This window comes from Mesoplodon mirus (assembly GCF_964341445.2).
Source record: "Mesoplodon mirus genome assembly, chromosome: 1".
Classification (NCBI taxonomy): Eukaryota; Metazoa; Chordata; class Mammalia; order Artiodactyla; family Ziphiidae; genus Mesoplodon; species Mesoplodon mirus.
The window spans coordinates 85,060,752-85,088,700 of record NC_138976.1 but is presented as its reverse complement, the minus strand read 5'-3'; the positions used below and the strand labels follow the sequence as shown (position 1 = coordinate 85,088,700).

The following is a 27,949-nucleotide window of genomic DNA, read 5'->3' as shown; positions in this document are numbered from 1 at the left end:
AGCAGGGGCACCTCAGGTGAGAGAAGCACGTGATCCCGAGCCAGTGGAGGATTCTTCTGACAGTTAATGTGTTCTGAGAGGCGAGTTGGCGAGGGCAGTTGCATACAAATAGTTTAGGTCACGTGAGACCCCGATATTGTTAAGAAACCAAAGGCGAGGTATATAAATACATAAAACTGTTCATGAATACTTATTGCCTGTACCTAATCCGTTCTCATAAAGATTTGCTTTTCAGGGTAAGATTTCACAAAAGCAGCAACAGTGTTTCTGTGATCATATGAGATGTAATCTCTGTATAACAGTTTCCATTTTATCACACGGGCATTTTTACAGGCACAGTATTAAGAACAAGATGTTTAGTGATTTTAGCAGCTAAACCAAATATCAATACATGGGGTGTGAAACAGGTAATTCTGACACATTGGAAGTGGTTGTCTTCTGGGACTCAGAACACTGTCTTGTAGTTTTCCACTGTACTATATTTAACTGAGGCTTTTTATAATTCAGGGATACTAATTAATAACTTTTCCACTTCCCAGTGACTGACCATTTTAGATATTGTATCAGAGCACATTATCAGTGATAAGAATGATTTTTGTGTTGCCTTAGTTGAAATGGACCCTACAGTTTTTTCACCAGAAAGTTATTGCTTTTGTCAGCCGCATCTCTTGCGCACCCACCGTATAAAACCATTGTATGAGACACGGGAGAATAAAAGTATGAGGCACAGTCTCTCCCCAGGTTCGTTGAACTAGTTAAACATATACTTGCCTGCTGAAGCAATTACACTTGATTTCCAAACCAGTCTTCAGCAGAGTTCCAGAAGTTTCTTCATGGCTCCCTCTCTAGGATAGGATTTCTGATTTCTCCTCTTACACACTACCAATCCAACAGGTGGCCAGTGTCTACAGTATGCGGTGCAAACCTCCTCTCCTCACTGCAGATCTCTGATTTTGGAGTGGCTGACTAAATACACAGGATAGTCTGCTAAGCAGAGTATGGTCAACACTTTTTGGATTATGTACCCCATTGAAAGCAGTTATTTTGACTTTCATTGAAATTATGCTTGATAAAATTTTTGAGCTCTTTGTGATATAAAACATTTTAATGTTTTTAAAAATTGATTAATTCTGTGCGACAGTGATTCAGTGGTCTAGTTCTAAGTTCAGTTTAATTCAGTACTTATTTTTAGATGTCACACAAGATACGTACTTGTAAATGGAAGGAGCTGCATCATTGGCTTTGCCTACTAAATCACAGTGCTTGTTTTCAGTCGCAGTCACTGATTATGCAATGTTTTGTTTGTTTGTTTGTTTTTTGCGGTAACGCAGGCCTCTCACTGTTGTGGCCTCTCCCACTGCGGAGCACAGGCTCCGGAGCACAGGCTCAGCGGCCATGGCTCACGGGCCTAGCCGCTCCGCGGCATGCGGGATCTTCCCAGACCGGGGCACGAACCCGTGTCCCCTGCATCGGCAGGCGCCCTCCCAACCACTGCGCCACCAGGGAAGCCCCTACCTCCGCCTTCTTTAGTCCAATAACTCAGTTACAGAAGTCAACAGTTAACCTATACAGGTTAAGAAACCAGTCTAATATCATACCAGAGGCCCAGCCAGACTTCCGAACTTCCTGGGCAGGACTGTTTCTTCTGTCCAGTACTGGTCATTTTTTCTGCTTATCCTCGGTCTTGTTAGGTCACATTTCTGGGCAAATGTATCAGAAAGGAAGACGGTTCATTTTCATTGTGGAATATTTATTGAGCAGCCCTAGCATTTTGCTAGAATGTAAGGAATATTAGATAGTCCCTACCCTGAAGTAATTCACAGCATTGTTAGACATTCTGAACATACAGACATGGAGCACTTAAAAATAGCAGTACCAGGCAGTATGTAGCTTGGTGCCCAACAGGTGTTTTATGAAGACTATAAATGCCCCAAGAAGATAAGAGTAATTAGGAAAGGCTTAAATGGGAGAGTGGATAGGATTCTTGGAAGACTGAGTCCCCACTACACATCCTTTCTTCGCCAGATCTGTAGGTTAGCTTTTTAATTAAGGGCTTCTGCTATTTGTGACCAGCGATTTCCTTCATAAATGCAAGACTCCTGTGCTGTATTTACTGGCTACACACTCAGATCCACAGATACAGAAACCGTGGATGCGAAACCCGCGGATATGCAGGGCCAACTGTGTTCATTCACCGTTTTGCATCAGCGACTTGAGCATCCACAGAGTTTGACATTCAAGGGGCTCCTGGAACCAGTCCCCCGCAGATAACGAGGGATGACTGTATTGCTAGAAGCTTTCACCTCATACCAAAATTTTTTTATCTCTATATAATTCATCCTTATTAAATCAGATATTACTGAATGGACAACAAAAACAGAACACTTTCATAGAATGATAACGATGACTGTATTGCTAGGAGTTTTCTCATACCAAAATTTTTGGTCTCTGTATAGCTCATCCTTAATAAATCTGATATTAATGGAAAATAAAAAGAGAAGAACATTTTCATAGAATGATCATTAATCCAGATAAACTATTCTGAAATTGCTGTGTGTGCAACATTGTTTTTAACCTCATTCCAGCACACCAGCTCTCTCTCTACTGCCGCTTCTCTTTGTTTTCTCTCCCCCTCAATCTTCCGCCTTAGGTTAAAAGAGATGAATTTCTCCCTTTAATTCATTTTCCTAGCAAGAGATAATTTTGATAAAAGATGTTGAAGCTCTAGAAAGGTTGATATTTCCTACCACCAAGTGAAGGGAATTTTGAAATATATGTAGATGGTACCCACAGAAACTGCAGAAGGGAAGAAAGTGGTCATCTTGTGCTATCCGTAAGAAGAGGTTAGTGACAGGTTATCTTCCTTCTGAGAGTTGTTTTCTATGGAGGTTCCTTGGAGTGAAGATCAGAATGCTTCTTCTCAGAGATGGATTGTAGATCAGGTGGCACAGTAAAAAGGAAGTAGGAGCTAAATTTAGAAATTACATGAAAGCTTTTCAAAGATAGATATAAAAACATATAAAAGAGGCAGCAATATGCATTTTTGTCTTCCTGAAAAAGCAGTGAAAATGCTAAGTCTTTTTGAGTTATATAAAGATTGATTTGGTTTGGTTTAATCTCACAACCCATGTGCTCGTCACCCATAAGATTTTCATGGGAAGCGCATCAGAATTTAAGGGGAAGAGCACATCTGGGTATACAGTATTCGATAAAATCTTCATGCACATCTGTTTGGGTGTCTAAGAAAAGGTTTTAGTCAAGTTATGATCTTTGCATGTTTTGAAAACTCAACATTGAGATGAATACTGTGTAATGAGATTTGGATTTACCTATGGAGCCAGAAAAATTTGTATGTGAATAAAGTTTAACATGCTGCTATTTGGAAAAACAGTTTTAACTGTAAAATAATCACCAGTGATCACTGTAATTATTGTATAATTTAAGTAAGAGTTTAAAATGGCATTTCCTTAAGATATCAAACTATTAGTGCTATATAGCATGTTGGTAGGAATCATGGAAATTATATTTTTGAAATAGATTCCCTAAAGTTGAACCACCCCCATCCCCCCACCTCCTCCCCACCCTCGCAAAGGGTTAGTTCACTAAATGTAAGAAAAGAGCTGGGTTGAAGGTATTGCACCATAATTCCCCTTGGATCATATCTGAAGTACAAACTAAAGGCTGCTTCTGTGTACGGAGCCATTAGTGTGTGCTTGTTACTGTACTGTTTTATGTATAGAATTACATTCAAGCTTTATGACAGTGCTGTGACAAAGGTATCATTATCTCAGTTTAGGGATAAGGGAATTGTAGCTTGGAGAAGCCCCAAAGCAAGTAAATGGGAGCATGGATGAAACTCAGTGTTTGACACCAAAGCCACAGACCCTTCCTTAGCTACTCACTGTGCATCACACCTTATGACAGTCATGACCACCTGTAACAACCCAAACCATATGGTACCATTTTCCACGTAACAAATGCCCTGGTCCCCTTGGTTAGACGGGTAGATTGGAACTCATAACACAAACCTTCACAGTTCAGTGTAACCACAGTGCTAGGATATAATTTAAAGGGATGGTGAGGGGGAAATACTGGAAGATCACAGGTGCACAACATTTTTCAACGGATCCTGACCAGGAAGCTGAGACAGTGCCCATTGGTGAGCGTCAGATACAATGTAATTCTCAGTTCCTCTCATGCAGAGTGTATAAGCATCCTTATCACACGAAGAATGCAAGACTTAGACAAGCTCTGCGGGAGTTGGGGGTGGTGGGTAGGGTGGAAAATCAGATTTCTTCAGGACCAGGCAGGTAATGTGAAGCTGGACACGTTCTGTTCTTCAGCACAAATTAGTTAATTAGGGAGTTTTGGCATTATAGAACAGAGGATATTCTTCACTTCCGTAAAGAATCATCCTCTCTCCCTTTATTATTGACAACAGTGAGGGGCAGATAGTAGCTTAGGAGCTGTGGCCTCTTGTCTTCTTGGAATATGGGAATAGTGTTGCTGGATCTTACAGTTTATCAAGAGAAGTAGGAAATCTATTTTTCTGTTTAATGGAAAAGTTCTCAATTTTAGATGTTGACCGCTTTAAAAAAAATTGTTTGTACTAGACCAAGCAGGTCTCCAGACCGTCAGGTCACTTCTAGTCTTCTTGATCCCTTAGCCCAAGTCTTCCCCATACAGAGGTCGACCCTGCGTCCTAGTTTGCCCGAGAGACACTTTGGCTTTACACCTCTTGTCCCAGCATCCCGCTAGATGAGCGTTTGTTCTAGTTTCTCATTTTTTAATGAAGCATTCTTATTAATAGCTGTGTTAAAATAAGCCAGGATGGATTTGATAGACTTTCACTTAGTATTTCCAAATTCTGCCCATGCAGTTGAACAGATTCCTCACTTTAGCACTTGCTTAAATCTGAAAGATGTTCCAACTCTTTTCCAAATCCTTCCCAGATGCAATGTAACTGCATCTCTCTTTCAAAGACAGCATGTGGGCACTCAATGCTAATATAGAAAAAACGTGGACAAGGGAGACTAGGGACAGCCAACTCCTTCCAGTGTCTAGGGTGGTAGGGAAGGATATGTTGCTGCTGCCTTTATCATCCGTTTGTTATTAGCCAGTCATGCTGTGCTCTGGTCTATAAGTTGTGAGGAACAGTAACGCACCAGATCTTCAGTGAGCAGGGTCAGTGGAAAATTGTTAGGTGTATGTGAAATTTATATGAAAAAATCTAGGTTGAGCAGTCTTGCCACAGTGGTCTTGCCATGATAGCTTTTGCTTCCATGGTTTTATCATTTATTGTTTGGTGTAAATCTATAACTTTGTTTTATTGTCTGATAATGATTTTATTTTGTAGTAAATTCTTTTGGCCACAATAAGCTTTTCTTTTTTAACCCGAAAATGCATATTTAACAAAAAATTTAATACTGAATTTTTGTTTCTCAAAAAAATGAATGGTAATGTATAACTTGTACAAAATTGTTTGTTGATATTTAGCAGCATCCACCATTATACCCAAAGTAATATCATCAACCGCACAAAATTCAAATGACACAGATCTGCTGAAAAAGTGTCAGCATCTCCTTCAAAAGTTAGCTGTTATATTCAGACGATTGTGCCCAAAGATGACATTTTAGCATGGGCAGCTGCAGGAAATGCATTTTTATATTACTCTGTGAAGCATGACTTTTCATTTAGATCGAGTGACTTTCCTTCCAAGTTAATTTGGTTCATTTTTTATTCCAAGTTTTCTTATTCGAGTGCAAAAAAATGAGGCAATAATTATCCATCTGTTAACTCCCTTAGCAGAAGGAAATCTTTGCAAACAATTGATGGTTTGGTTTTCTCCCTCTTTTAACTCATGGAATCAGGGTACAGCTTTTGATAGTTCATTTTGATAAAGTGAAATCTCTCTCATTATTTTGAATACTATGAATGTTTTTGCTTCTCTAAAAAATGTTGAAAATAAAAATATTTTGTGGTAATGATATGAATGTAGTGCTTAATGGTGCACAGTGTTACGGTAAAACATTTATTAAATTAAGAAGCCTATGGAGCAGAAATGTACTTGCAATTAGTTATGACTCACACACAGTCATAATTGCTTTCAAACAAGCTGTGATAATCTACCAGTCTTGAGTTTTGTTTCCTAAAGGTATCTGTGGAAGAAGAATATTATGAACTGATAAATGAGATACTTCCTATGAAAATATTTGAACTGAAATATTTACAAATTTGCATTTGAAAAAATAATAGAGTTAAGAATACCTCCCATTTAGCAGAATTTGTTTTGTGCTTACCAGGTATTTCAGCCCCTAAGAGAGAATATTTTTCAGTTAAGAATATTAAGGTCTATAGAGAAGGACCCAACTGAAAATGTTACAGTTTCAAATTTATTAACCTAAAATGGTTAATGCAATTTTGAGGAATATTGCAGGCAATTTCATGAAATAGTTATATAATATGTCCATAATGAAAAAAATATAGTCTTCTTAAAAATGTCAGGGATATGATATTAGAAACAGAAATGGCTAAGAACATAACTAAAATACATGAATGTACCAAGAAAACTTCTCTTTTTTTTTTTTTTACTTTATATGGATATATGAAAGTTTTATTTTTTAGAAAGAATTTTATGTTTGAAACGTTTTAACAATACCAATATAATATAACTGATGTGTTGGTCAATAAATAATATTTCAAAGATATATAGCGTTAACTATTGTTAATATTCCTTTTCGTACTCCAGAATGTCATGTATACACTATAAACTATATCATACTCTCACTAGAAAGTTACCAGTTTCTCAACACTGGTTTAAGTAACTTTTTACAACTGATTCTTATCTGTAATCTTCCTGAAATTTGGGTCCTTTCTCAAAGTGACAAATTATATGTATTACTATTTGCCCCCCAAAAGTGCCTAGCAAGATGTGGGTTCTCTTATTTCCCTTCCCTTCTTCCTATTCAGATTCTAGATGTTTCATTACTCTTCTTCATAGAACAATTAGACATCATTGCCGTTGATTCTTTTTACATTCTTACTGTTGGAACAGTTTCTTGCTCTCTGAGTTGAAGAGGTATTTAGACAAGTGTTCTAGGAAGTTCCTTTTCTTCTGCAAAATTCTGGGGCTACGAGCCTTTCGCTTTCAGTTCTCCTGAACACAATTTCTGAAGCTGCAGCAGTCAGGTTTCACAGTGGGTGTCCCAGAAAGACTCTGCAGGACCCTGAGATTTCCGGGTACATCTGGACCTCCCTTCATTAAGGAGCTCGTTCTTTCAAATTTTTTTTTTTCTGCTTTGTCTGAATGTCTACCAAGCTAAGAAGGGAAATCGTCTTGATCTGTTTTTCCTATTGGCAAACAAAATAAAATTCCAGACACACTCCTCTGGTTAATAAGATTGTAGGAGCCCAGACATTGCAAAGGGCTAAAATGATTATGTTTTTTTCTGAGACATAATTTCAGGAAATGAACCACATGCAAAATGTGAACTCAACAATGAGAATGATGTGAATCTACAAAGCAGGCATTAGCCTGTTATGCCAGCATGGGGAAGCATCAGCCAGTCAGTTGTTTTGCTTGGTAAAATCAGTCCTTACTTGGTTGTTGGGAGTCTCAGTCTCTAGTCGGTGTTTTTCAAAGTGTGATTCACGAGAACACCAGTCTCATCAACTGATCTGAGGGGGAAGTGCTGCCATGGTCATACAGTAATGCCTCCACCCTTACCCTGTGCTCATGGATTCCTAGCACCGTTGTCTTATTAAAGGTTCTGAGTTCTGCAATATAGACCATCTGTTTAACTTTTTATAAACATCATTCTCTACAGTTACCTGACTTTGGCTCTAGAACCCACTTTTCAAAAAAATAGCCGTTAAAACCCCAAGTAACTAATGGTCCTGAAATATTCTTTGAAAGTAGCCATGCAAGTATGCCTAATTCTTTGACTCTTAATAACTACATATATCTTTAAAAGAATCTTCTAATTTCTTCTTTATCACTGTGACTTTGAATTAACTCTTTGAAAATAAACTTTTTTGTAGTATTCACAATGTGTGTGTGTATTACCATCATAATCATGAAGGTGATAAGTAGCATTTCAAAGAGTGCACAATTTTTTATTTCATCCCAAGATTTTACAGACCTTAGGGCAAGATTCTACATAATGGAACCATGTAATTACATCAGTCAACAGACTCTTTGGAACTGCTTGGTGTGTGTTATGCCATGGTGCGTCAAGCTCTGACCTACAATGTCATTGATCCTGATAATTATGACATGGCCTACGAGCATGAAAAAGGAAAATAATAAGCAGAGGACTAAATAGAAAATATTTGAGTGAAATTTATAGTGGTAGAGCCAAGAAAGAGATGGAGTTCTTTAAAAGAAAAAGAACATTTTAAATAATAAAGGAGTATTTTCTCCATCGAAGAAGGAATCTTCTATATGTTAGATTAAGCAAATGTAGCTTATAGCGAGCAAAACCAAAAAGAGAAACAGATTTTCAGCAAAGTTTTTGCGGAAAGGCAGTGTGCCTTATAGTCATTGATTACCTTGGTGAATGCCGTAATAAAGATTAACAATAAAGCTCTAACCTTAGAAAAGCAGATCTAATAATGATAATAAATCAATTTGTAAAATCTTAAAGTTAGAATAATATGTGACAGTTTAATAAACTTTCTTATCTAATATTTGGCTCTCTGGACTACTTTATTTAACACAAATTATCTGCTTCATCAGTGCCTAGTGTATTGCCTGACATATGGTAGAAAAGTATTTGTTGAGGTAATATTTATTAATGGTAATTTTGAAATAGCTCAAGATTTCATAGTAATTATACTACTTGTTTTAGGTATTTTACTAACAATTCTTATAACTTTTCTAACAGCCCTAAAATGAATTATTTTCCCATTTCATAGATGAGGTAGCTGAGGTTCAAGAAAGTTGAGAGACAAGCCTAAAGACACAGGGCTGGAATGTGACAGAGTTACGATTGAAGCCCGGTTTGATCTCAAGCTATTGTTCCCCATCCCTGGCAACTATTTACATGGCATTTACATTGTATTAGGTATTGTAAGTAATCTAGAGATGATTGAAAGGATATGGGAGGATTTGCATAGGTTATATGCAAATACTATGACAATTTTTATAAGGGTCTTGAGTATCTGTGGATACCTACTCTGTTCTTGTGATACCAGGGTAAAGAGGGATGTGGATGCTTTAGCAAAGGAGAATCAGTAGATCCCCTAGCACTGAAAGATTCCACACACAGGATTTATCATCTTCATCAGGGACTTCAAAAGGCTGTGTCATGTAGTAATTTGTAATTTTGCTGAGCCATGAGTTGAATCATAAGTGTGGAGAGGCTGTTCTATAGGAATGAATCACTGGCTACGTGAACCCAGCCAGCAGCAGCTCGCTGTGACTTTGCTGTTCTTTGTCATTTATGCAGTAATGCCCATAAGAAAATGCATCAACAACTGTCACTCTGTGTTCAGTGCATCTTAATGAATGAAGGTCAGCTGTTCAAGTTGTAATGAAGTCAGAGAAGGCGAAGTGGTCTAAGAAATGATAGTTCTTGCCCACGTTTTCGGTAGGAAATTTTAAGGGGTGTTTGCAAATTTGAGGACTCTTTGAGATCCATTATCCAGGCTGCTCTCTAGAATGTTGTTTCACATTTGAGCAAATAAAGGTGGGTGATTTGCCTAAGGTTACAGAGCTGGTAAGTGTGTACACCACACATTTTACGTTTCCTGTGCTATTTTCCTTTTCTGCTTTTTAAACAGTTAGCAGCTTTGGGTGTTAGGTCTGCCTTTAAGTGTTTTACATCCTTTCTGTCATTTAACCACCTAAAATAAATGCCATAGGGACTTCCCTGGTGGTGCAGTGGTTGGGAGTCCGCCTGCCAATGCAGGGGACATGGGTTCGAGCCCTGGTCCAGAAAGATCCCACATGCCACTGAGCAACTGAGCCCGTGCGCCACAACTACGGAGCCTGCACTCTAGAGCCCGTGAACCACAACTACTGAAGTCCACGTGTCTAGAGCCCACGCACCACAACAAAGAGCAGCCCCCGCTCAACACAACTGAAGAAAGCCCGTGCACAGCAGTGAAGACCCAACACAGCCAAAAATAAATAGATAAATTTAAAATAAATGCCATATACCCTGAGAAAACCATAACTCAAAAAGAGTCATGTACCAAAATGTTCATTGCAGCTCTATTTACAATAGCCAGGACATGGAAGCAACCTAAGTGTCCATCAACAGATGAATGGATAAAGAAGATGTGGCACATATATACAATGGACTATTATTCAGCCATAAAAAGGAACGAAAGTGAGTCATTTGTAGTGAGGTGGATGGACCTAGAGACTGCCATACAGAGTGAAGTAAGTCAGAAAGAGAAAAACAAATACCATATGCTAACACATATATCTGGAAACTAAAAAGAAAAAAGAAAAAAAATTGTCAGAAGAACCTAGGGGCAGGACGGGAATAAAGATGCAGACCTACTAGAGAATGGACTTGAGGATACGGGGAGGGGGAAGGGTAAGCTGGGACAAAGTGAGAGAGTGGCATGGACATATACACACTACCAAACCTAAAATAGATAGCTAGTGGGAAGCAGTCGCATAGCACAGGGAGATCAGCTTGGTGCTTTGTGACCACCTAGAGGGGTGGGATAGGGAGGGTGGGAGGGAGGGAGACACAAGAGGGAAGAGATATGGGAACATATGTATATATATAACTGATTCACTGTGTTATAAAGCAGAAACTAACACACCATTGTAAAGCAATTATACTCCAGTCGAGATGTTAAAAATAAATAAATAAATAAATAAATAAATAAATAAATAAATAAAATGCCATTGTTACCCCCATTTAACAGATTAGGAAACAGAGGTTTAGAGATGTTAAATAGCGTGCCCATGGGTGGAGGTGGGATTACAACAGAGGGATCTGATCCCAAGGTCCATCATTTTACTCTGTATTTCCTTTGAGAAGAAAACAAAAAAAGCCTGTTTTTGTTTGTTTGTTTGTTTTCATAACTTAGAATCAAATGCCAAAATGGAAATAAGCAACAAGAAAAAAAAAGGAGTGAGAAGATGTGCGCCTTGGTTCAGGATTAAAACATACTCAGGCAGCAGTTCAGAATTTTTCTAATTCAGAGCCCCTCTGTGTGTGTTGGGCATCCTTTCAAACAGAGCAGCCCTAATGAGCTGAGTATTTGTGTCTGAGAGCTTCAACAAATGTGGAAGTTACCATTTGGTTTTCTACTTCTAGAGTGTAGGAACTGGAATAGGTGTGACATTCCAGCCTAAAGCCGCCTCGAGCTGTTAATGAGTTTTTGAAAATCCTTCCAAAGTAACTATAAGATCTTTGTTATTTCATCTGAAGGCTTGGCCTTCTGTGGGCAGGGTAAGACTCACTGTGGTGGGAGCTCAGTTCTTCCTTCCTCTTGCTGAAGCAACCTTGGAAATATCAACACATCTAAGATTTACCTGAATTTTATGACCACCGAATCACAAAAATAAGACTACCGCATTGGCACATCCTGCGGTTTCCATGTGGTCTTAACCGAAAATTCTGCCAGCGTTCCTAAGAGTAGCTACTTAGTTCTCACAATGTTCCCTCTGAGGCTTGCCACCAGCTTGCTAAGAATTCTGAAAGCTAACTTTCATTATTAAGTATTTCCATCCAGTGTGTTCAACTGTAACTTGAAATGAAATATAATTATATTTTGCATTTTGCTTATATGATTAACTAACTCATACCTGTTTTGCTTTTCTATTTACAGTGTTCAAAATAAAAAGGGTAGTCACTTGTAACTGTTATTTATATTATTAGAGATGACTTATTTCCTTTTCATCATAGCCTTTTTCATTAGTAATTGTTTGATTTCACGTAATTACTTGTGATTTTTACTACTTCACATCTGACATTTGGACAAATAGAAAAGGGTCTAATTTATCTTCCTAGTCTAACACATTGTACTAAAAAATATTCTTTCCACATACAGAATATTTTTTACCAAAAAAATGAGAGGATTGCACCTCCATTGAGGACATTTGTATAGGCAATGAAAAATTCTGTGTGTATTTTATAAAATGCTGTCATACTTAAATAACTTGAGAACTTCAGGTGAAAGCTCTTACATAAATGCAAATTACAGTTGATTATATTTGAATGTCATTTTACAAAACAGCAAGGGTGGAATTAAAAAACAAAGCTTAGTAGGCAATAAAAGTGACTTAGAAATTATGACCTGGATGAAGGCAAAGCGGTGATCTTGTGGTTTTTGAGGCCAATATACTTTCATAGTTGGTGGAGGTTGATTATGGTTCATAGCTGAGATTAATACTGTAGCTTTCATTGTGGAGGTTAATTTGCAGTAAGGGTCAGCATGAAACTTCCTCACTAGACTGTTTTTTTTCCTACAGTTAAAAGAGAGGGCCATGTTTATTTTGTTTACTGAGCCTTTGTTCATCTATTCCTCCTCCTCAGAAGTCACACATCTTCATCTCAGCCTGCCAGCTGAATCCTCTCTTCTCTCTGACATGTTGTCTGACCTCTCTATCCATACTGAGTTCTACTTTCTCAACCCCTATGTAGCATTGCCTATTGTACAGACTTAACCATGTTCTGCCCTTTATTGTCAGGCACTGTTTGAAATAGTGAGGTCTTGTTTCAATAAATGATATATTATGTGCTCCTGGAGGGACAGTGTTGTAACTCCTTGGTGCTCCATGCATTCTAGATGTATTTATTTACAGTCGTGCAGTTTATGGCTAGGCGAAGCCTTAGGGAGATGATTTGTTTCAATTGCATAATCTTGTGGACCAGGAAAATGAAGCTCTATAGGGGTAAAGTAGTTTCTTCTAAGGGTTATGGCTTGTGTTAGGGGTAAAGCCAGGCCTAGAATTTAGGTGTCCCAATTTCCAGTTTAGTATAATTTCCACTCTTCCTTCCTTATATGCTTCATTCAACGAATATTTATTGAGCATCAGTGGCAGGCACTCTGCTAGACCCTGATACTGCAGTGCTGAGCCTGTCTTGGAACTTATACAGTGATCAGGGAGAAGGATACTAACAAATAGCACACAAATAGACGCACACTAGCTACTGAGATAAGTGCTGTTAAGGATTATGTAGTTCTGAGAGAGTAGGTAATGGATGGAAGATTTCCTTGAGAAACTTGTCTTTGACTTGTAGGACTTGGCACTATGTTTATATGTACTTTTTTTTTTTTTTTTTTTTTTTTGCGGTACACGGGCCTCTCACTGCTGTGGCCTCTCCCGTTGCGGAGCACAGGCTCCGGACGCGCAGGCTCAGCGGCCATGGCTCACGGGCCCAGCCGCTCTGCGGCATGTGGGATCTTCCCGCACCGGGGCACGAACCCGTATCCCCTGCATCGGCAGGCGGACTCTCAACCACTGTGTCACCAGGGAAGCCCTATAGGTACTTTTTAAATGCAGTTAAATTAGACAAATATTTGTTGTTGCTCACTCTGTGCTGGGCCCCAAAAGAAATTAGAGCCAGTAAGCTACAGCCCCTTCCCTCAGTGTATAGTCTAGAAGACGATAAGCCAAGAGGTAACTATCAACATAAAGCAAAATATAGAAGTTCCATGGTTCAAAAGACACAAAGCTCACATTTTGGGGGAGAGGAGGAACATCAGGAACATCTTCCTGTCAGAGATGGCATGGGATACGGCCCCTGAACAAAAGCTAAAGAAAGGAATAGAGAAGGCCTTCCAGGTGTAAGAAAAAGCAAACCGAGATGGAACAAGATAGGAAATTAGAGGAGTTTTCTAACAATAGAAAGTAATCTCACTTTACAGGAGCAGGCTTTTCGATAATACAACTGTTGAGGATGTTGTCTATTTAAATGCCCTTACAGTCAACTGAAATTAAAGATGGAAACGCAAACGTTCCCTCGTTTCTACTCCCGGAGCACATAATCCTGGGCTTTGTTTGGTTGCCGGCTATATGGACTGTTCCCCCCAACTCCACCCCTACGCCTCCGTGGCAACTATATCTAAGTCTTTAATTGCTATGTTACCTAGCATTTCATTGGGGTTCAGTAAACATTTAATCGTCATAGTAAAAAGTGTCTGCTATGTTGAAACTGTTTTCGCTGGCATAAGTTACCTTCTCTAGAAACAGAAACAGAACTCCTTCCAGATGACATGGCTGGCCCAGTGTAGTGATATCAAATTCAGTTTTTTTTTAATTATTATTATTTTTTATTTTTTCAAATTCAGTTTTTAAATACTGCCTACACTAACCTGTACCATCACGTAGCTTTTATGCAATTCAGAGAGGTCTCAACCATTTCTCCCTATGGATGGCATAATAGTTTGTCTAAATATTGTTGTAGAAAAGTGCTGCAGAATTACTTACTAGCATGTGTTAAGTGGCCAGCTACTGTGTTCCAGGTTCTGTGTGGGACATAGTGTTATTGGTCAATCTTATTAGGGAAGTAAATGGAGGGGCAGATGAGTGGTACCTGATCCAACTCAGGCACAGATATACTTTATCGTTTATAGCATTGCCAAGAATAAAAATTCGGGATATTTCATGGAAAAATCTAGATTTTTGGCTTCCCTTGATAAATCGGAAAATCTGGCAACACTGGGCCTATATCCCAATGGCAACAATTAGTGGGAGGTAAATAGCTGCTGTCCTCTTTAATTAGGGTGTGTGTTTCTCAGTGTGCTGTAGTCCCTGTCACTCCCTATTGCCTACATCTAGCTTGTTTTGTTCATTTCTGTGGCTTCCTGGCCCTTATAATGCCCCTTGCTTTGGAGTGCTGTTGCTTTTCTGGGACCCTTCTCTTTAGTTTCCAATAGCAGTTTTCTGGCCAGCCAGACAATTAATTATGACCACAACAACTAGTGTCTGTGTGATGCTTAATAGTTCGCAGTGGTTCTCAAACTTTTCCATGTATCAGAATCATCCAGAGGGCCCGTTAAAACAGAGATTGCTAATCAGTTTCTTATGCAAAACGTTTGAGGTAGGATGGAAGGATTTGCATTTTCATCACACTCCCAGGTGATGCTGCTGGTGTGTGTACCACCGTTTGAGAACCACTCAGCTACTGTATTGTAGCACAATAGTAAGTCACATGAGCTTGTTGGGGCAGGATGTTCCCCACCAGAGATAACATTTGGCAAGATTAAGCAACTTATCCAATGTCATAAGAAGCAGCAGAGTCAGATTAAAACCATGTCTTTATAGTATATCCAGCAGGAGACCATCCCGTACATCCCTGTTCCTGCCCCACATCTGCTCTCCAAGGTGCACAGAATCCTCTAGAGAACGCTGTAAAACAGACATAGCCACGGGGATTCTAACTGAGGATTATACCATGGGTGATCGTTGTCATACCTCAGGACACAAAGAGTTAGCACTTGTTTGTATTCAGTGAGCAAGGGCAGAAAGGCGAGGTCAGAGCTTGACATCAGGCATACCTGTGAAGGTATGAGATGTGCCTGCTGGGCAGAGTGCAGGAGGCCCCACAGCCAGTGTTTTGTGCTTGAAGGAGGTCCACTTGAGCAGGCAGACGGCAGAGCAGGTGGGACCAGTGCAGTCTTTGGTATCGACACGGAGCAACAGGCACTACAGAGCCAGGCAGAGCACAGCACTGGGGATTCACTGGGGAGCCAGTGATCCTGTTTTCAAGGGGGAGTCTCATAGGGAACTGTGATTGAGGGAGGCCCACCTGAGGTCTGAGACTTGGGAACAGGACTTCAGGATGGCAAGATTGCTGGTGGGATAAGACAGATTGCTTGGGCAGGGACTAGGTACAGAAAACAACTGTAGGGATCCATTTTCCAAGGTTGGGGTGCAGGGCAGAGCTATAGGGCTTCTCACCGACTAGATCTGACTGTCAGGGTCAGAGCAGAGCTAGCAAGAAAGGTGGTTTCTTCATTCTTGGCGTGTTGGGCTTCTTAAAACTTTCTCTGAGTCAAGATTAGTCTAATGGCATGGGGCCCTTCCCTCTTATGGGATGAGAAGGAAGATAAAGATGGGGAATCAGACAGGCCTAACATGGATTAAATTTATTGAATTCTATCTGCTTAAAACTCTATGAAAAGAATAATTGGGTCATCATGTAATCAAGATAACCATTCACTGACCTAGTTCAGAAGTTTATCTGTACAAAATCAAGACTGTTTTAACAAATTATCAGCCATCTGCCTCCAGTTTTCAAGATAATTATTTACATATAATGATTTACATATTCATGTGCATATGTAATTTACATGTAAACTACACCCATGAAAACCTATTTTGATTGAGATTGTTAGACAGTGATATGTTCTGGTTAATTTGGGGGTTGACCATTGCAACATTTTGATTTCAATCTTGTTGAAAATTTTTTTTAAATCTTTTTACCTCTTTCCTGCTAAATGTTGTATAATGAAAATAACAAAGTCCTTTTTCCAGTTAAAAAAAACTAAATAGCCTCCTCAATCTGATAATATAGATAAGGCAGCTATAAAATAAATATTGGCAATTCAGGGGTGTGGGAGCGGAGAGGCATGCCTACCGCTGCTCAGATTCCGTCGTTAATATTAACTGTTCTTCTGTGGTTTTACCCCTATCCCAGAAGCGAGCCGTAGAAACTAACCCTGATTAGTTGAGGAGTCTGACTGAGCTTCTGCTACTCAGTGAATACCCAGCCCATGAGAACACTCAGGGCTGGGTATATTATGCGTTTGATTATAATAAACTATAAACACAGAGGGGATAAGAGTCTCTTTTTTCCCTTTAATAACATTAATTGATTTAGGATTATGATCATCACCTGAAAACAGTCATTATGTGTAGCATGACATCCTCATTGTTCCAACGGGAACCAAACACTCTGCTTTCCTCTAGTCAACTTTAGGTAGCCTCATGGTTTAATCTAGAGGGAAAGATTTGGGACTGGGTTTTATCTAAGGAGAAAAAAAAAAGAAGCATTACATTATTATAAACCAGTTCAAAAACCAGTATATGAGGAAAGACCTCACTTGTGTACAATGTAATGTGCAAACCAAAGGCAATTTTCAGTGATGGAAAGGAGATTAAAACTTTTTTTTTTTTTTTTAAACAGGCTCACGCACAATTAGTTCGAGAAGTTGATGTGGAGAAGGTGTCTGCTTTTGAGAATCCATATGTAGATGCAATAAAGAGTTTATGGAACGATCCTGGAATCCAGGAATGCTACGACAGACGACGGGAATATCAGTTATCTGACTCTACCAAATAGTAAGTATTCCTCCAGGAGGCCCTTTGGATCTTTCCCTTTACTTTCATGTGCAGGTACTCTGCAGTGAGACCTTCTGTGTTCTGTAATGTGTGTATTGTTATCTGATTCTAACTGCACAGTTAGGAAGTATAGGTATTAAACTTGTGCCAACCTCATAAATTTAAACTATATTGTAAGGGACTGGCATCACGAGTCAGGGAGAGTATTTTACTGTTTTATGTTTGGAAAACAAACTGAAGACTCTAGGAATCTGCATTCACTAACCTGTCTCTTTCCCCAAATTGTAAACCAGCAGTTCTCAAACACATACTTCATTGTGCTTTGAAATCTTGTAATACTAATTTTTAATGCAAATTTCTGATCTTATTCATATGCTGGAAAACACCTACGCACATTAAGAACCGCAAACAAATGCGCTTGATTATGGCTTAGCAAACATCAGACTTCCTGGTTTCTAGTTTCCAGGCACAGAACCTTGACTGCTTCCTGGGAGCCACTGTTATGTTGATGGATAGATTTGCCTTTGCATGAAAATTGCGTGGGAGTCTAATTTTGCATGCATTCCCAAATTATTTTGTGAGCTGTCAATCAAAATCATGTGTCCTGGGAGAGATTTGCATCCTAGAGAGGTTTGTTAGTTCTCTAGATTAAATCTTGCCTAACAGAAAGAAAGTAAAGATCTGGCAATCATTGGATTAATGTAATCAATGTGGTCAGCAATGTAGATAATTGGGCGCCTGAAAAATGGATTTTTTTAGTAGTATTTAGCCAGATTTCTGTCTACATTAATTATGTTAACCCAGCATTTGCCTCTTGTAGTGGTTCTGGGCAGACAGAAGAAAGGGTGGAAAATATTCAGCAGCCTCAGGGCAGTTCATGTGTTGAAATGACCCTCTGGATGAGAGCAGGACCATGGGGAAAATAAGGAGCCCCATAGGCTGATTGGCATCAGTCAGCAGTGCAGAGAAGATCCAAGAGCTGTTTGGCTCTGTTTTTGAAGTAAAGTGGATCATGCTCTTACCCTAGTTCTAGGCATTTGTATAAGATAAGTTATGATTCGGGTTAGCCAAAGAAATGTTGCCTGGTCAAAACAGTTCTTGTATTCCTAAGGTAAATCTGAATTACGTAATTCTGAAATGTGACGCGGAACGCTCAGGTACACCATGTCTGTCGTGTTTAAGCCAATACCCACTGCTCTGTGCCTCTGAAATGAGTGCTTCCTCATTCCCTACTTCTTTTGTCCTTCTTCCACGCCTTCACGGAGCCTTCCACACTGCCTGTCCTCAGTCTTCCTCTTCCGTGTCTGCCCGCCTTCCTTTGCTCTCTCCCTCTCTCCTCCCCCCGCCCCCCGCCCCGAATTCCTACTCTATAAGTTCCTGTGAGTAGAGATGAAGAAGATGCGTTCAGCTCTGATGTGTTCCAAATTCTGCCCCCTCAACCTTTGACCAGCTGTCTTCCTTTTACTTCCTGCGCCCTCTGTCTTTCTGTTTCCTTTGCCATTCCAGACTTCATCCATGTCTCCCACATTGCTGCTGTGCTTTACCCCTCGTTCTTGTTCCTGCTCATTATGTCTTCTGCTGTCCGCCCTCACCTCTGGTTCTCCTTTAACTCCTCTTCACTTCTCACTTTGCTATTGTGACGCCTCTCCTGGTCCTTACTGAGGAAGGAATCCTCCATTATAAAGTTATATACACAAATAAATCCTCCACCTCTCATCATTTCTTTTTTACTTTATCCTAAATTCTGTCTCTCCCCCTCCTCCTCACCTCTTCTGTTCTTTACCTGTCACCTAGATCTGTTCTCCCTACAGAGAGTTCTTGCGACTAGGGTATCAGCACCAGTGTCCCATAAGGATGTTGCTTACCAGGGTTAGGGCCCCGCCCCCGTTAGGAAATGGTCTGCCTCCTGCTCCTGGGATAGGCCCTCTGAGAGATTCCTGTTTGCCCTGAGGACACCTGGGTCGGCCACTGCGGTTGTGTACTTGAGACAAAGCTCCACCATATGTCTGGTGACATTCCTTCAGTTTAGATTTGTGCATTCCCAGACAAGTACCCATGAGTTGCTTTAGGGCAAAGAGCTATCCGCAGCGGTTTCTCCAGGCCCCTGTTAGCACTGTGATGCTGGGAGAGCCACCATCTTAGAATTCTGTCGCACAGCCTGCGTCTACCATAAAAACACGCCTGCTCTGGGGGCACATCCCTCATGTTAGAGCTGAAGATACGGGGGCACCTGGGACAGGCTGATCTCAACCCCTTCACGTGATTATTCTTTAAACAGTTCTCCTTTCCCATGATGGGGATAGGGAGAACTCGATTTTCTAAATTGTACATCATGTGGGTATATAAGTACATGCACATGCACTTTTTTTTCTTTTTTAACCATATCTTTATGCAGAAGTAATAAAGTAAATTATATGTCCTTATACCCACATTTCAGTGTGCACCTTTTTGAAAAAATAGGACATTTGCTTACATAATTAATAATACCATATTATACCTAAAAATAATCAGCAGTCCTTTTCATCATTCTGTACCCAGTTCATATTCATATTTCCCAGATTCTTCCAAAATGGCCTTTAGAGTCCGTCGATTTTAGGGCTACACATTGCATTTGGTTTTTATGTCCCTTAAGTCTCTTTTAACCTAGTAGAGACCTGCTTTGTATTTCACTGGCATGTTGAAAAGATTGACCTGGATTGGGCCTGATTGCTGCCTCAGAGCATGCTTTAACTTTCTCTTCCGTCTCTTGGATTTTCTACAAACTGGAAGTTGCATTTAAAGACTTGATTAGATTCCAGTTAACCATTGTGAGTAGAATACACTTTAAGTGATGTCATACACTGGTTTACCCATCAGTGGTAAGTTAAGGTTCACCACAGTGTTAGGGCACTGACAGCCTCCATTATAAAGTTATATTTTTTCACCTTCTGCCACCAAAAGCAATCTGTGTGGTGTTACTTTGTCACTGTGTAATCTCCAGTTCCCCATCAGCTCTTCACATGATCGTTTTAATTCCAGTCAATGAGTCTTACCTGGTGTAATAACTCCATTAGGATTTGTAGAAGAATGATTTTCTGCTTTTATCATTTGGTCTTTGTTGGCGTTCTTCTATGAAGTAGAAGGTTTTCTCCTTCCCTGGTGCTATTTGCTCATCCTGAAATACATTGTCTACCAAAAGGAATATGTTTCATTCAGTCTTTTTGTTACAGTAATTTTGTTACATAGGCTAAATAGATGGTGACTGTATAACTTATGAAAACCAGGACATTTTGAGAAGGAAGGGGTTACTATTAACAATTGCAGTGAAATAGCAGGCATAAACTGGGAATCTCCTGGTCAAGCAGGGACATTTGGTCACCTTAGCTAAATGAAACCTAGGGAGGTGTTTTGTTTTTTTCCCCTTCGTTTTCTCTAGAAGACTCTTGTTTACTTTCAGGGAGTAGAACCAATCTATTCCTGCCAATTATGTAAGTTGTGTGTGGAAACCTGAGTTAGCTGACTCCATCCATGTTTCTGATCTCTAACCAGGATGTTTCAGCACTCTTTATATTATAGATCAGGGCCCAAGTAGCCTGGCTGGCCTGCCTTTAATCCCATTGTGCCGGGAGGCCAAGTATTAGAGTCACTTTATTCTTCCCCATCTTAGTCCCAGGCATTTTCCTTTTCCTTAGCCAGGAAAACCTTCCCAGCACAAAGATAAGACCAGTGGCTTTTTGGATTCACCCATTTGCTGCTATGTTGCACATGTTCCTCCAGTGTGGTCCAGGGAATGCCCCGTGAACTGCGGGGATAGTACTGAAGAGGATGTAGGTCCCCTGTCTTGAGCATCACTGATTCCCAGTACTGAATTCATTTTCAAAGAGTAACTCAGAATAATTCCTTTTTCTGCATTCGAGATGGTTGTTACCCCTTTTCCTTTCTGACCTTTGTGTACATTCCACTGGTGTGCCTTTTAGTATTTTATCCTGCCTCTGTTACTTCATGAGGAGGCATGTTGTTCTTTCTGTCTTTATAATTAAAATTTTAAAACTTTGTTGATATTCTGCACCTAACTTCTTATACGGTAACATCACCTTACAGAAATCTTTCTGAATTTAAGACCAGCCTCCCTGAGTACTGACTGTCTCTCTTGTGGTTCTTCAGTTTAGATTTAGGGAACATGTAGATACCTAATCTCTAGCCATGTGAGAATCCATGCCTGCCATGCCCATCTGCTTAAAGTTTTCAGTTTAACAACAGTTCTCTCCAGGACCCTGCTGGTTGTGAGAGTCAGTGTAGGCCACTTGCCAGGAGTACTGAGAACAGAGACCAAGCATGCCTCTCTTCTTTTCTACCTGATGAGCTCCTATTTATCCTTCAAGACCCAATTCAGGAGTCACACCCTCTGAAAGTCTTGCCCAACACCAGAGATAGTGATACATCACTCTATCATGTATCTTAACACTTGTACAAATCTCCTTTGTATCTGGTATCGTGTTTACTGAAGTGTCTCTCTCCTCTGCCCACAGTGCCTAACTTTGACTGCTCACGTTTGACCTTCACAAATGATTGTTCCATGAAATCATAGACGGGTAATTTCCACTGTTTCGGTGACCGTGATGTAGGCACTATCTGTCTTTGGCCATTATAGACGAACTACGAAGTTCCAGAGCTAAAGGCATTTAAGTCTTTTTTCCTGCTGTTTTTGAAGATCTGGCATGTGGAGGGTTCTGTTATCAAAATAGCTGCCATTTATGGAACACTTCCTGTATGGTAGATTCTGTGCTTAGTCGTTTATATGCAAAACTGTAGATATTTCTTATTATCCCTATGAAACAGGGTCTCAGAGAGGTTGAGTGACTTGTTCATGGTCACACAATTAGTAAGTGATAGGAGTAGGAACTGAAATCAGATTTGCTGCCTCCAGAGCCCAAGTTTTTTTTTGTTTGTTTTGGTTTTTTTTGTGGTACGCGGGCCTCTCACTGTTGTGGCCTCTCCCGTTGCGGAGCACAGGCTCCGGACGCACAGGCTCAGTGGCCATGGCTCACGGGCCCAGCCGCTCCGCAGCATGTGGGATCCTCCCGGACCGGGGCATGAACCCGTGTCCTCTGCGTCGGCAGGGGGACTCTCAACCACTGTGCCACCAGGGAAGCCCCAGAGCCCAAGTTTTTAACCACTGTGAAATTCAGCCTCACAGAGGATGGATGGATAGATGGATGGTTGAATGAATGAGAGAGAGAGGGAGAGAGAGGATTGACAGTTGTTAGATATATAGATGATAGACTAATAGATAAAATAGCTATGATTAAATAAATCACTTACCATGAAAGATACAAATTATTTATTAATCTTTATTAATGTTGCGTATAGGTAGTTCCGATTTACTGGAAAACACACCCAGCAGGGTTTTGATTATCATCCAGAAAATTGAGCCATGTTTAACAGTATATCAGTTGTTCATACAACATAGAAGATATTCTAGGTCACACAGAATTGAGAAATATTATTTATTTTAGTCTACAGTCTTAACCCCTTTTCCCATACTCCATCCAATTACTTTTTACTGGAGTCAAACTAGAGCCAATAAGAACACTAAAATGATTTGAGCTTTTGTTTTTCTACTTTGATTAGCCAACTTGCTGATCATAATAAACAATCAGATGGCTCAAAAGACAGGGAGCACTGGTAGAAAGAAGGAGATGGGAAATTCCAGACGACGGATAAGCAGTTTAGGATAAGTTTGCAATTGGCTTTAATTTGGCATATTCTTCCAGTTCTATTTAATGAAAGACTGAAAAAGCATTTTAAGATGCTGGAGAGTTTTGTAGATTCCCTTATTACCCTTTTTGTTATTGATTAAAAAAAGTGAGAAAAAAAAAGTCTGAGGGCTCTGAATATCTTTAGATAAAGAGTACAATAAACAGATGGCTGTAGGTTTACTTTTTTTTTTTTTCTTTGCTGGGGTTCACCACCTGCCTTAATATACTGAGACGTCAGGTCAAATGAGTTCACTGCCTACAGTACCAAAAGCTCCCTGACATTAGCCAGAGAACACAAATCTCAATCAACTTGGCATATAGTGAGAAAAGTCCTCACACTGCAGGCTTTTGGCAAAAGACTGCTGTATCCTTGTTCACCTTCAGGGACCAAGTAATGCCTAATCTTGCTTTACTGAAGTACCCTCCAAGGATTTCAGTAGATCAGGCACCTTGAAATTTCCGCATGTTCCACAGCCCATGAATCCAGAGTACATGAAAATTGGCTTTTGGGCATAAGTCAAATTTGGAGTTTACTTCTAACTTCATGCTTAAATTTTTAATTTAATTTAAAAATGCACAAGGAATTTGAATGTTGGATTTTAAATGCAAAACGAATTTTCAGAGGTAGGTTAGCATATCGGCCTGCTTTGGGGCTGAATCCTTCTTGAAGAAGTACCTTGCTAAAAATTAGTTCCTGACTCATGAGCCAAATACTTGAACCTGAGTGTGTGTTATCTCTAACTCTCACAGCCATTCTAACTTTACTCTTTATCTGACTATTAAAAAGAAGTGTAAGCCTACTGCAGGCTTTTGGAGGCAGAGGAGACATTGTGTGGTGAGACCATTGAGTCAAAGTCCAGCCTTCAGTGGAATTGCGTCTGCCACTCCTCGCCTGTGGGGCTTTTGACTACGTAAGTCTCACTGGCCTCAGACACTGGTGTCTGTTCTGTAATCTCTAAACTCTCTTCTAATTCTGAAATCCTTTGATTCTGTAATAGTAGAATGCCTTTATCTGAGAAACCATTACCCTATGCAGTCAAGTGGAAACCTGGTACCCCCCAAATTTACCTGGAAGTGTAATGAACAGGGAGATTATTCTCTACATAGTTAAATGACTAAAAATGCTGTCTTGAGCTCAGAAGAGGGTATTGATCTTGCATATGTTTGCTCTTTTTTAAGAGTGACAGTAATAACATGGAGTGGCCCTTTTATTCACCTGCGTGACATATTTACTTCTATTTTTGTTTTCTTTCATCTAATGAGCCATATCTCCTAATAACCTTTATTTATCTATCTATCTATCTATCTATCTATTTATTTATTGGCTGCATTGGGTTTTCGTTGCTGCTCACAGGCTTTCTCTAGGTGCGGTGAGTGGGGGCTATTCTTCGTTGCAGTGCGCGGGCTTCTCATTGCGGTGGCTTCTTTTGTTGCGGAGCAAGGGCTCTAGGCACACAGGTTTCAGTAGTTGTGGCTTGCGGGCTCTAGAGTGCAGGCTCAGTCGTTGTGGTGCAGGGGCTTAGGCGACATGTGGGATCTACCCGGACCAGGGCTCAAACCCACGTCCCCTGCATTGGCAGGTGGATTCTTAACCACTGTGCCACCAGGGAAGTCCCTCTCCTAATAACCTTTTGCAAGAATAAAACATACCCTGTATTTGTCTTCCACAGTGAACTCTGATGATTCTAAGACTTGGTCTCTAGTATTCCTTTTTCAGAATGCTTGGAGCTGTTAGAGGTGGTAAGACTTAACCACTGTAACCTTCATTACAGAGATGTAGTAGGGAAAGGGGTTTGCCTTGACACCTGTTCGTCATTCATTCACTCTGCTTGAAGGGCAAAGTGGATGTGGGAGACACTTCACTCTGTCAGTTTGCTGCTTGCTCATATTTTGGCAGAATGTTTGCACATTCAGTAGCTTGACCTCTTCTTTATAATCCTTCCCACAATCTACTCAGGATAACATTGCACCCACATGAAACCAGGGGCGCTATTACTATAGAACAGGATTGGAAAATCCACAGGCCAAACTCAACCTGCTGCCTGTCTTTATAAATTAAGTTTTGTTGGAACATAGCCAAGCCTATTTGTTTATGTGTTGCCCAAAGCTGGTTTTGTGCCCAGTGGCAGAGTTGAGTCATTGCAACAAACTGAATGGCCCACAAAGCCTAAAATACTTACTATCTGATTTCAAACCACCCCACCTCGCAAAAAAAAAGAAAAGAAAAAAATTGCAAGCCCCTCCCATGAAAGAAGACCGAATATTAAAAGGCAACTAGCACTCTGCTTCCACTTCTGCCATTTCCACTTCCACTTCTGGACTAAGGTAGGTAAGATAGACCCTACCTTAGTCCTCGGATGCTCTGAATCAACCCAGAGATTCACTTTTAGAGAACCGAGAGAACAGATGGCCTACAGTCCCTCAGCAGTACTCCATCAATAGCTCTTTGCACAACAAAACTTCAGATAGGAGGTGAGCGTCAGAGAGCTCTAGACTGTGTTCCCTGGTAGTACCTCTAAATGCCGTGCACAGAATGTCCAGTACTAAAGATGGCATAAATGACCAGAAATGTTGACTGAGTAGATTTGGCTCTGAGAGTAAGGATTGTGTCTCATGTGGCTTGGCTTTTGCCCCCATTGTAGTGCCTGGTGCAGCTGGTTGAGAGTGTGTTGGGATTTAACAGTCAGTGGGGGGCTTCCCTGGTGGCGCAGTGGTTGAGAGGCCGCCTGCTGATGCAGGGGACGCGGGCTCGTGCCCCGGTCCGGGAAGATCCCACATGCTGCGGAGCGGCTGGGCCCGTGAGCCACGGCCGCTGAGCCTGCGCGTCCGGAGCCTGTGCTCCGCAACGGGAGAGGCCACAACAGTGAGAGGCCCGCGTACCGCAAAAAAAAAAAAAAAAAAAAAAAAAAAGTCAGTCAGTGGGACCAAAGGTAGGGCTGACCGGCTTTTGAAAGGGACCTAAGAGAACTCGTACCTGACTAGGAGATAACCCCACCTCCAGTCTCAAGTGAGCCCAGGACACTTGCTTTCTCCATCGGGCCCGTTCCTTTATTTTCACTCCCCACCTGCCAAGCCCTCTTTGAACTCTTATGCACTGACCCTGATGTTCTTCTTCATTAACACAGTGGCTTCTTGATTTAAAGAATTGTGGTCTGTAATTAGTTTAACATGACCAGCTCCTCAGACCTGATCATCCTTGTTAAAATGAAAGTTCTGGTCCTACAGAACCAATATCCAAGTTAAGGAGACATGACCGTGAGAGACCTGCTTTAGTCTGCGACCTTTTGCTCATGGCTGACTTGGCTGCCATCACTGGGAGCTCTCTTCTGAGTCACATCTTTTCTGTGCTGTAAAATGGTTATTTTATAGCATGTTTATCGGCATTGCTAGAGCAGGAGCTCCATGAGGACAGGATTCACATCTTTTTCTTTTTTTTTTCTTTGTGGTTCCCACCCAGTGCTATGCACAGTGCCTAGCTTTCAGTCAGGCTTTAAGAGAAAGTTGTTGAATGAATGAGGAACATAATAAAAGATAAGTAAATTATGTTTCTTTGCTGATTTCTTCCCATCTCTCTTTTCTCCCCTCTTCTGCCTGTTCCAGTCCCATTCAGTCTGCACGCTGTAACTCATCCCCCACTTTTCTGCGCAGTTCTCTAGTGACTGCAGTTCATAATCATCTCTCCCTTCTTAATGCATTCATAGTTAGCACCTCACAGTTTGGCACTTAATTATTTCTTAATTGATTCATCTGTGCTACCTTTGCTTCGCAGGTAGCCTGATGTCCCTAACGGCAAAGAAAATATATATATTTTAAGTAGTTTGTACCAGCTCCCTGTGCCAACGCCCTTCCCTCTCCAACACACACAGTGATTTGAATTGAACATATAACAGATTTTCAATAAATATGTGTAAATTAACTGAATTAAGCACTGTCATTACAGTCAGGATGAGCAGACTAGAATAAAAAGTAGCCTTCTGATGCTTCCGATATGTTTTAGAAGTATAAAAATTGTGTCAGAATTAGTCAACAGCTTTGAAAGTTACCATATAAAAGATGAATAAATTAACAAAGCCAAACAGGCAAATTGAAAAAGGCCTCTTCCTTCCCTTTTCCTTCTCGATCTCTGTCTCTTACTCTCTTCTGTTGTTTTGTTGTTGTTTGTTGTTGTTGTTTAATATTTTAATTTTATTGGAGTGTAGTTGATTTACAGTGTTGGGTTAGTTTCAGGTGCACAGCAAAGTGATTCAGTTATACACATATTCTTTTTTAGATTCTTTTCTCATATGGGTTATCACAGAACATTGAGTAGAGTTCCCTGTGCTGTACAGTAGGTCCTTGTTGGTTATCTATCTTATATATGGTAGTGTGTGTATGTTCATCCCAAGCTCCTGATTTATCCCTCCCCCCTGTTGTTGTTTTGTTTTTGCTCTTAATTACAAGGTTAATTTGTTTTTTGGGCAACAGACTTGGGAATCGTTTGCTCTGACCCAAGCCTGGCCCTGGCCCTGGCCCTGGAGTCTGTCTGACACACACATAGGTGCCCCGCTCCCTCCCCACTTGACACGAGTGGTCTCTTTACGGTAGACATTCAGATCAACTATCCATATGTAAGATACTGAAACTGTTTACTAGATGCAGTGACATAGGATCTTTTTACGAGCTATTTAATTTACTTTCAAAAAATCTGATTTTCTGGGTTGGTTTAGTTTATTGGCAAAGGACAATTTAAATGCATGATCTCTTCTGTTTTATCCCACAGAATATTCTCCCTGAGTAGCTTTCATAAACTGTGAGATTGTAGCCCGCCTGCTACCACTAGGTGATCATGTTTTAAACCTGGAATTTTGTACTGAAAACAAATAATTTCTTATGAACAAATTCTCTGTAGTAAATGCTGCACCTCCTTGAACTCTGATCATGGTGTACCAGGTGTTAAAGAGGAAAAAGGAAAGTT

The 27,949-nt window shown here is 40.4% G+C and overlaps 1 protein-coding gene across 1 annotated transcript in view; it reads left to right on the top strand.

Annotated features, from left to right (window-relative positions):
* The window catches only part of GNAQ (G protein subunit alpha q), a 301,603-nt gene that overhangs the window by 195,693 nt on the left and 77,961 nt on the right, over positions 1-27,949 (top strand). The window contains exon 3 of the mRNA XM_082611287.1: positions 17,103-17,257. Coding sequence (XP_082467413.1) covers positions 17,103-17,257 — 155 coding nt within the window. The remainder of the gene's footprint in view (positions 1-17,102; positions 17,258-27,949) is intronic.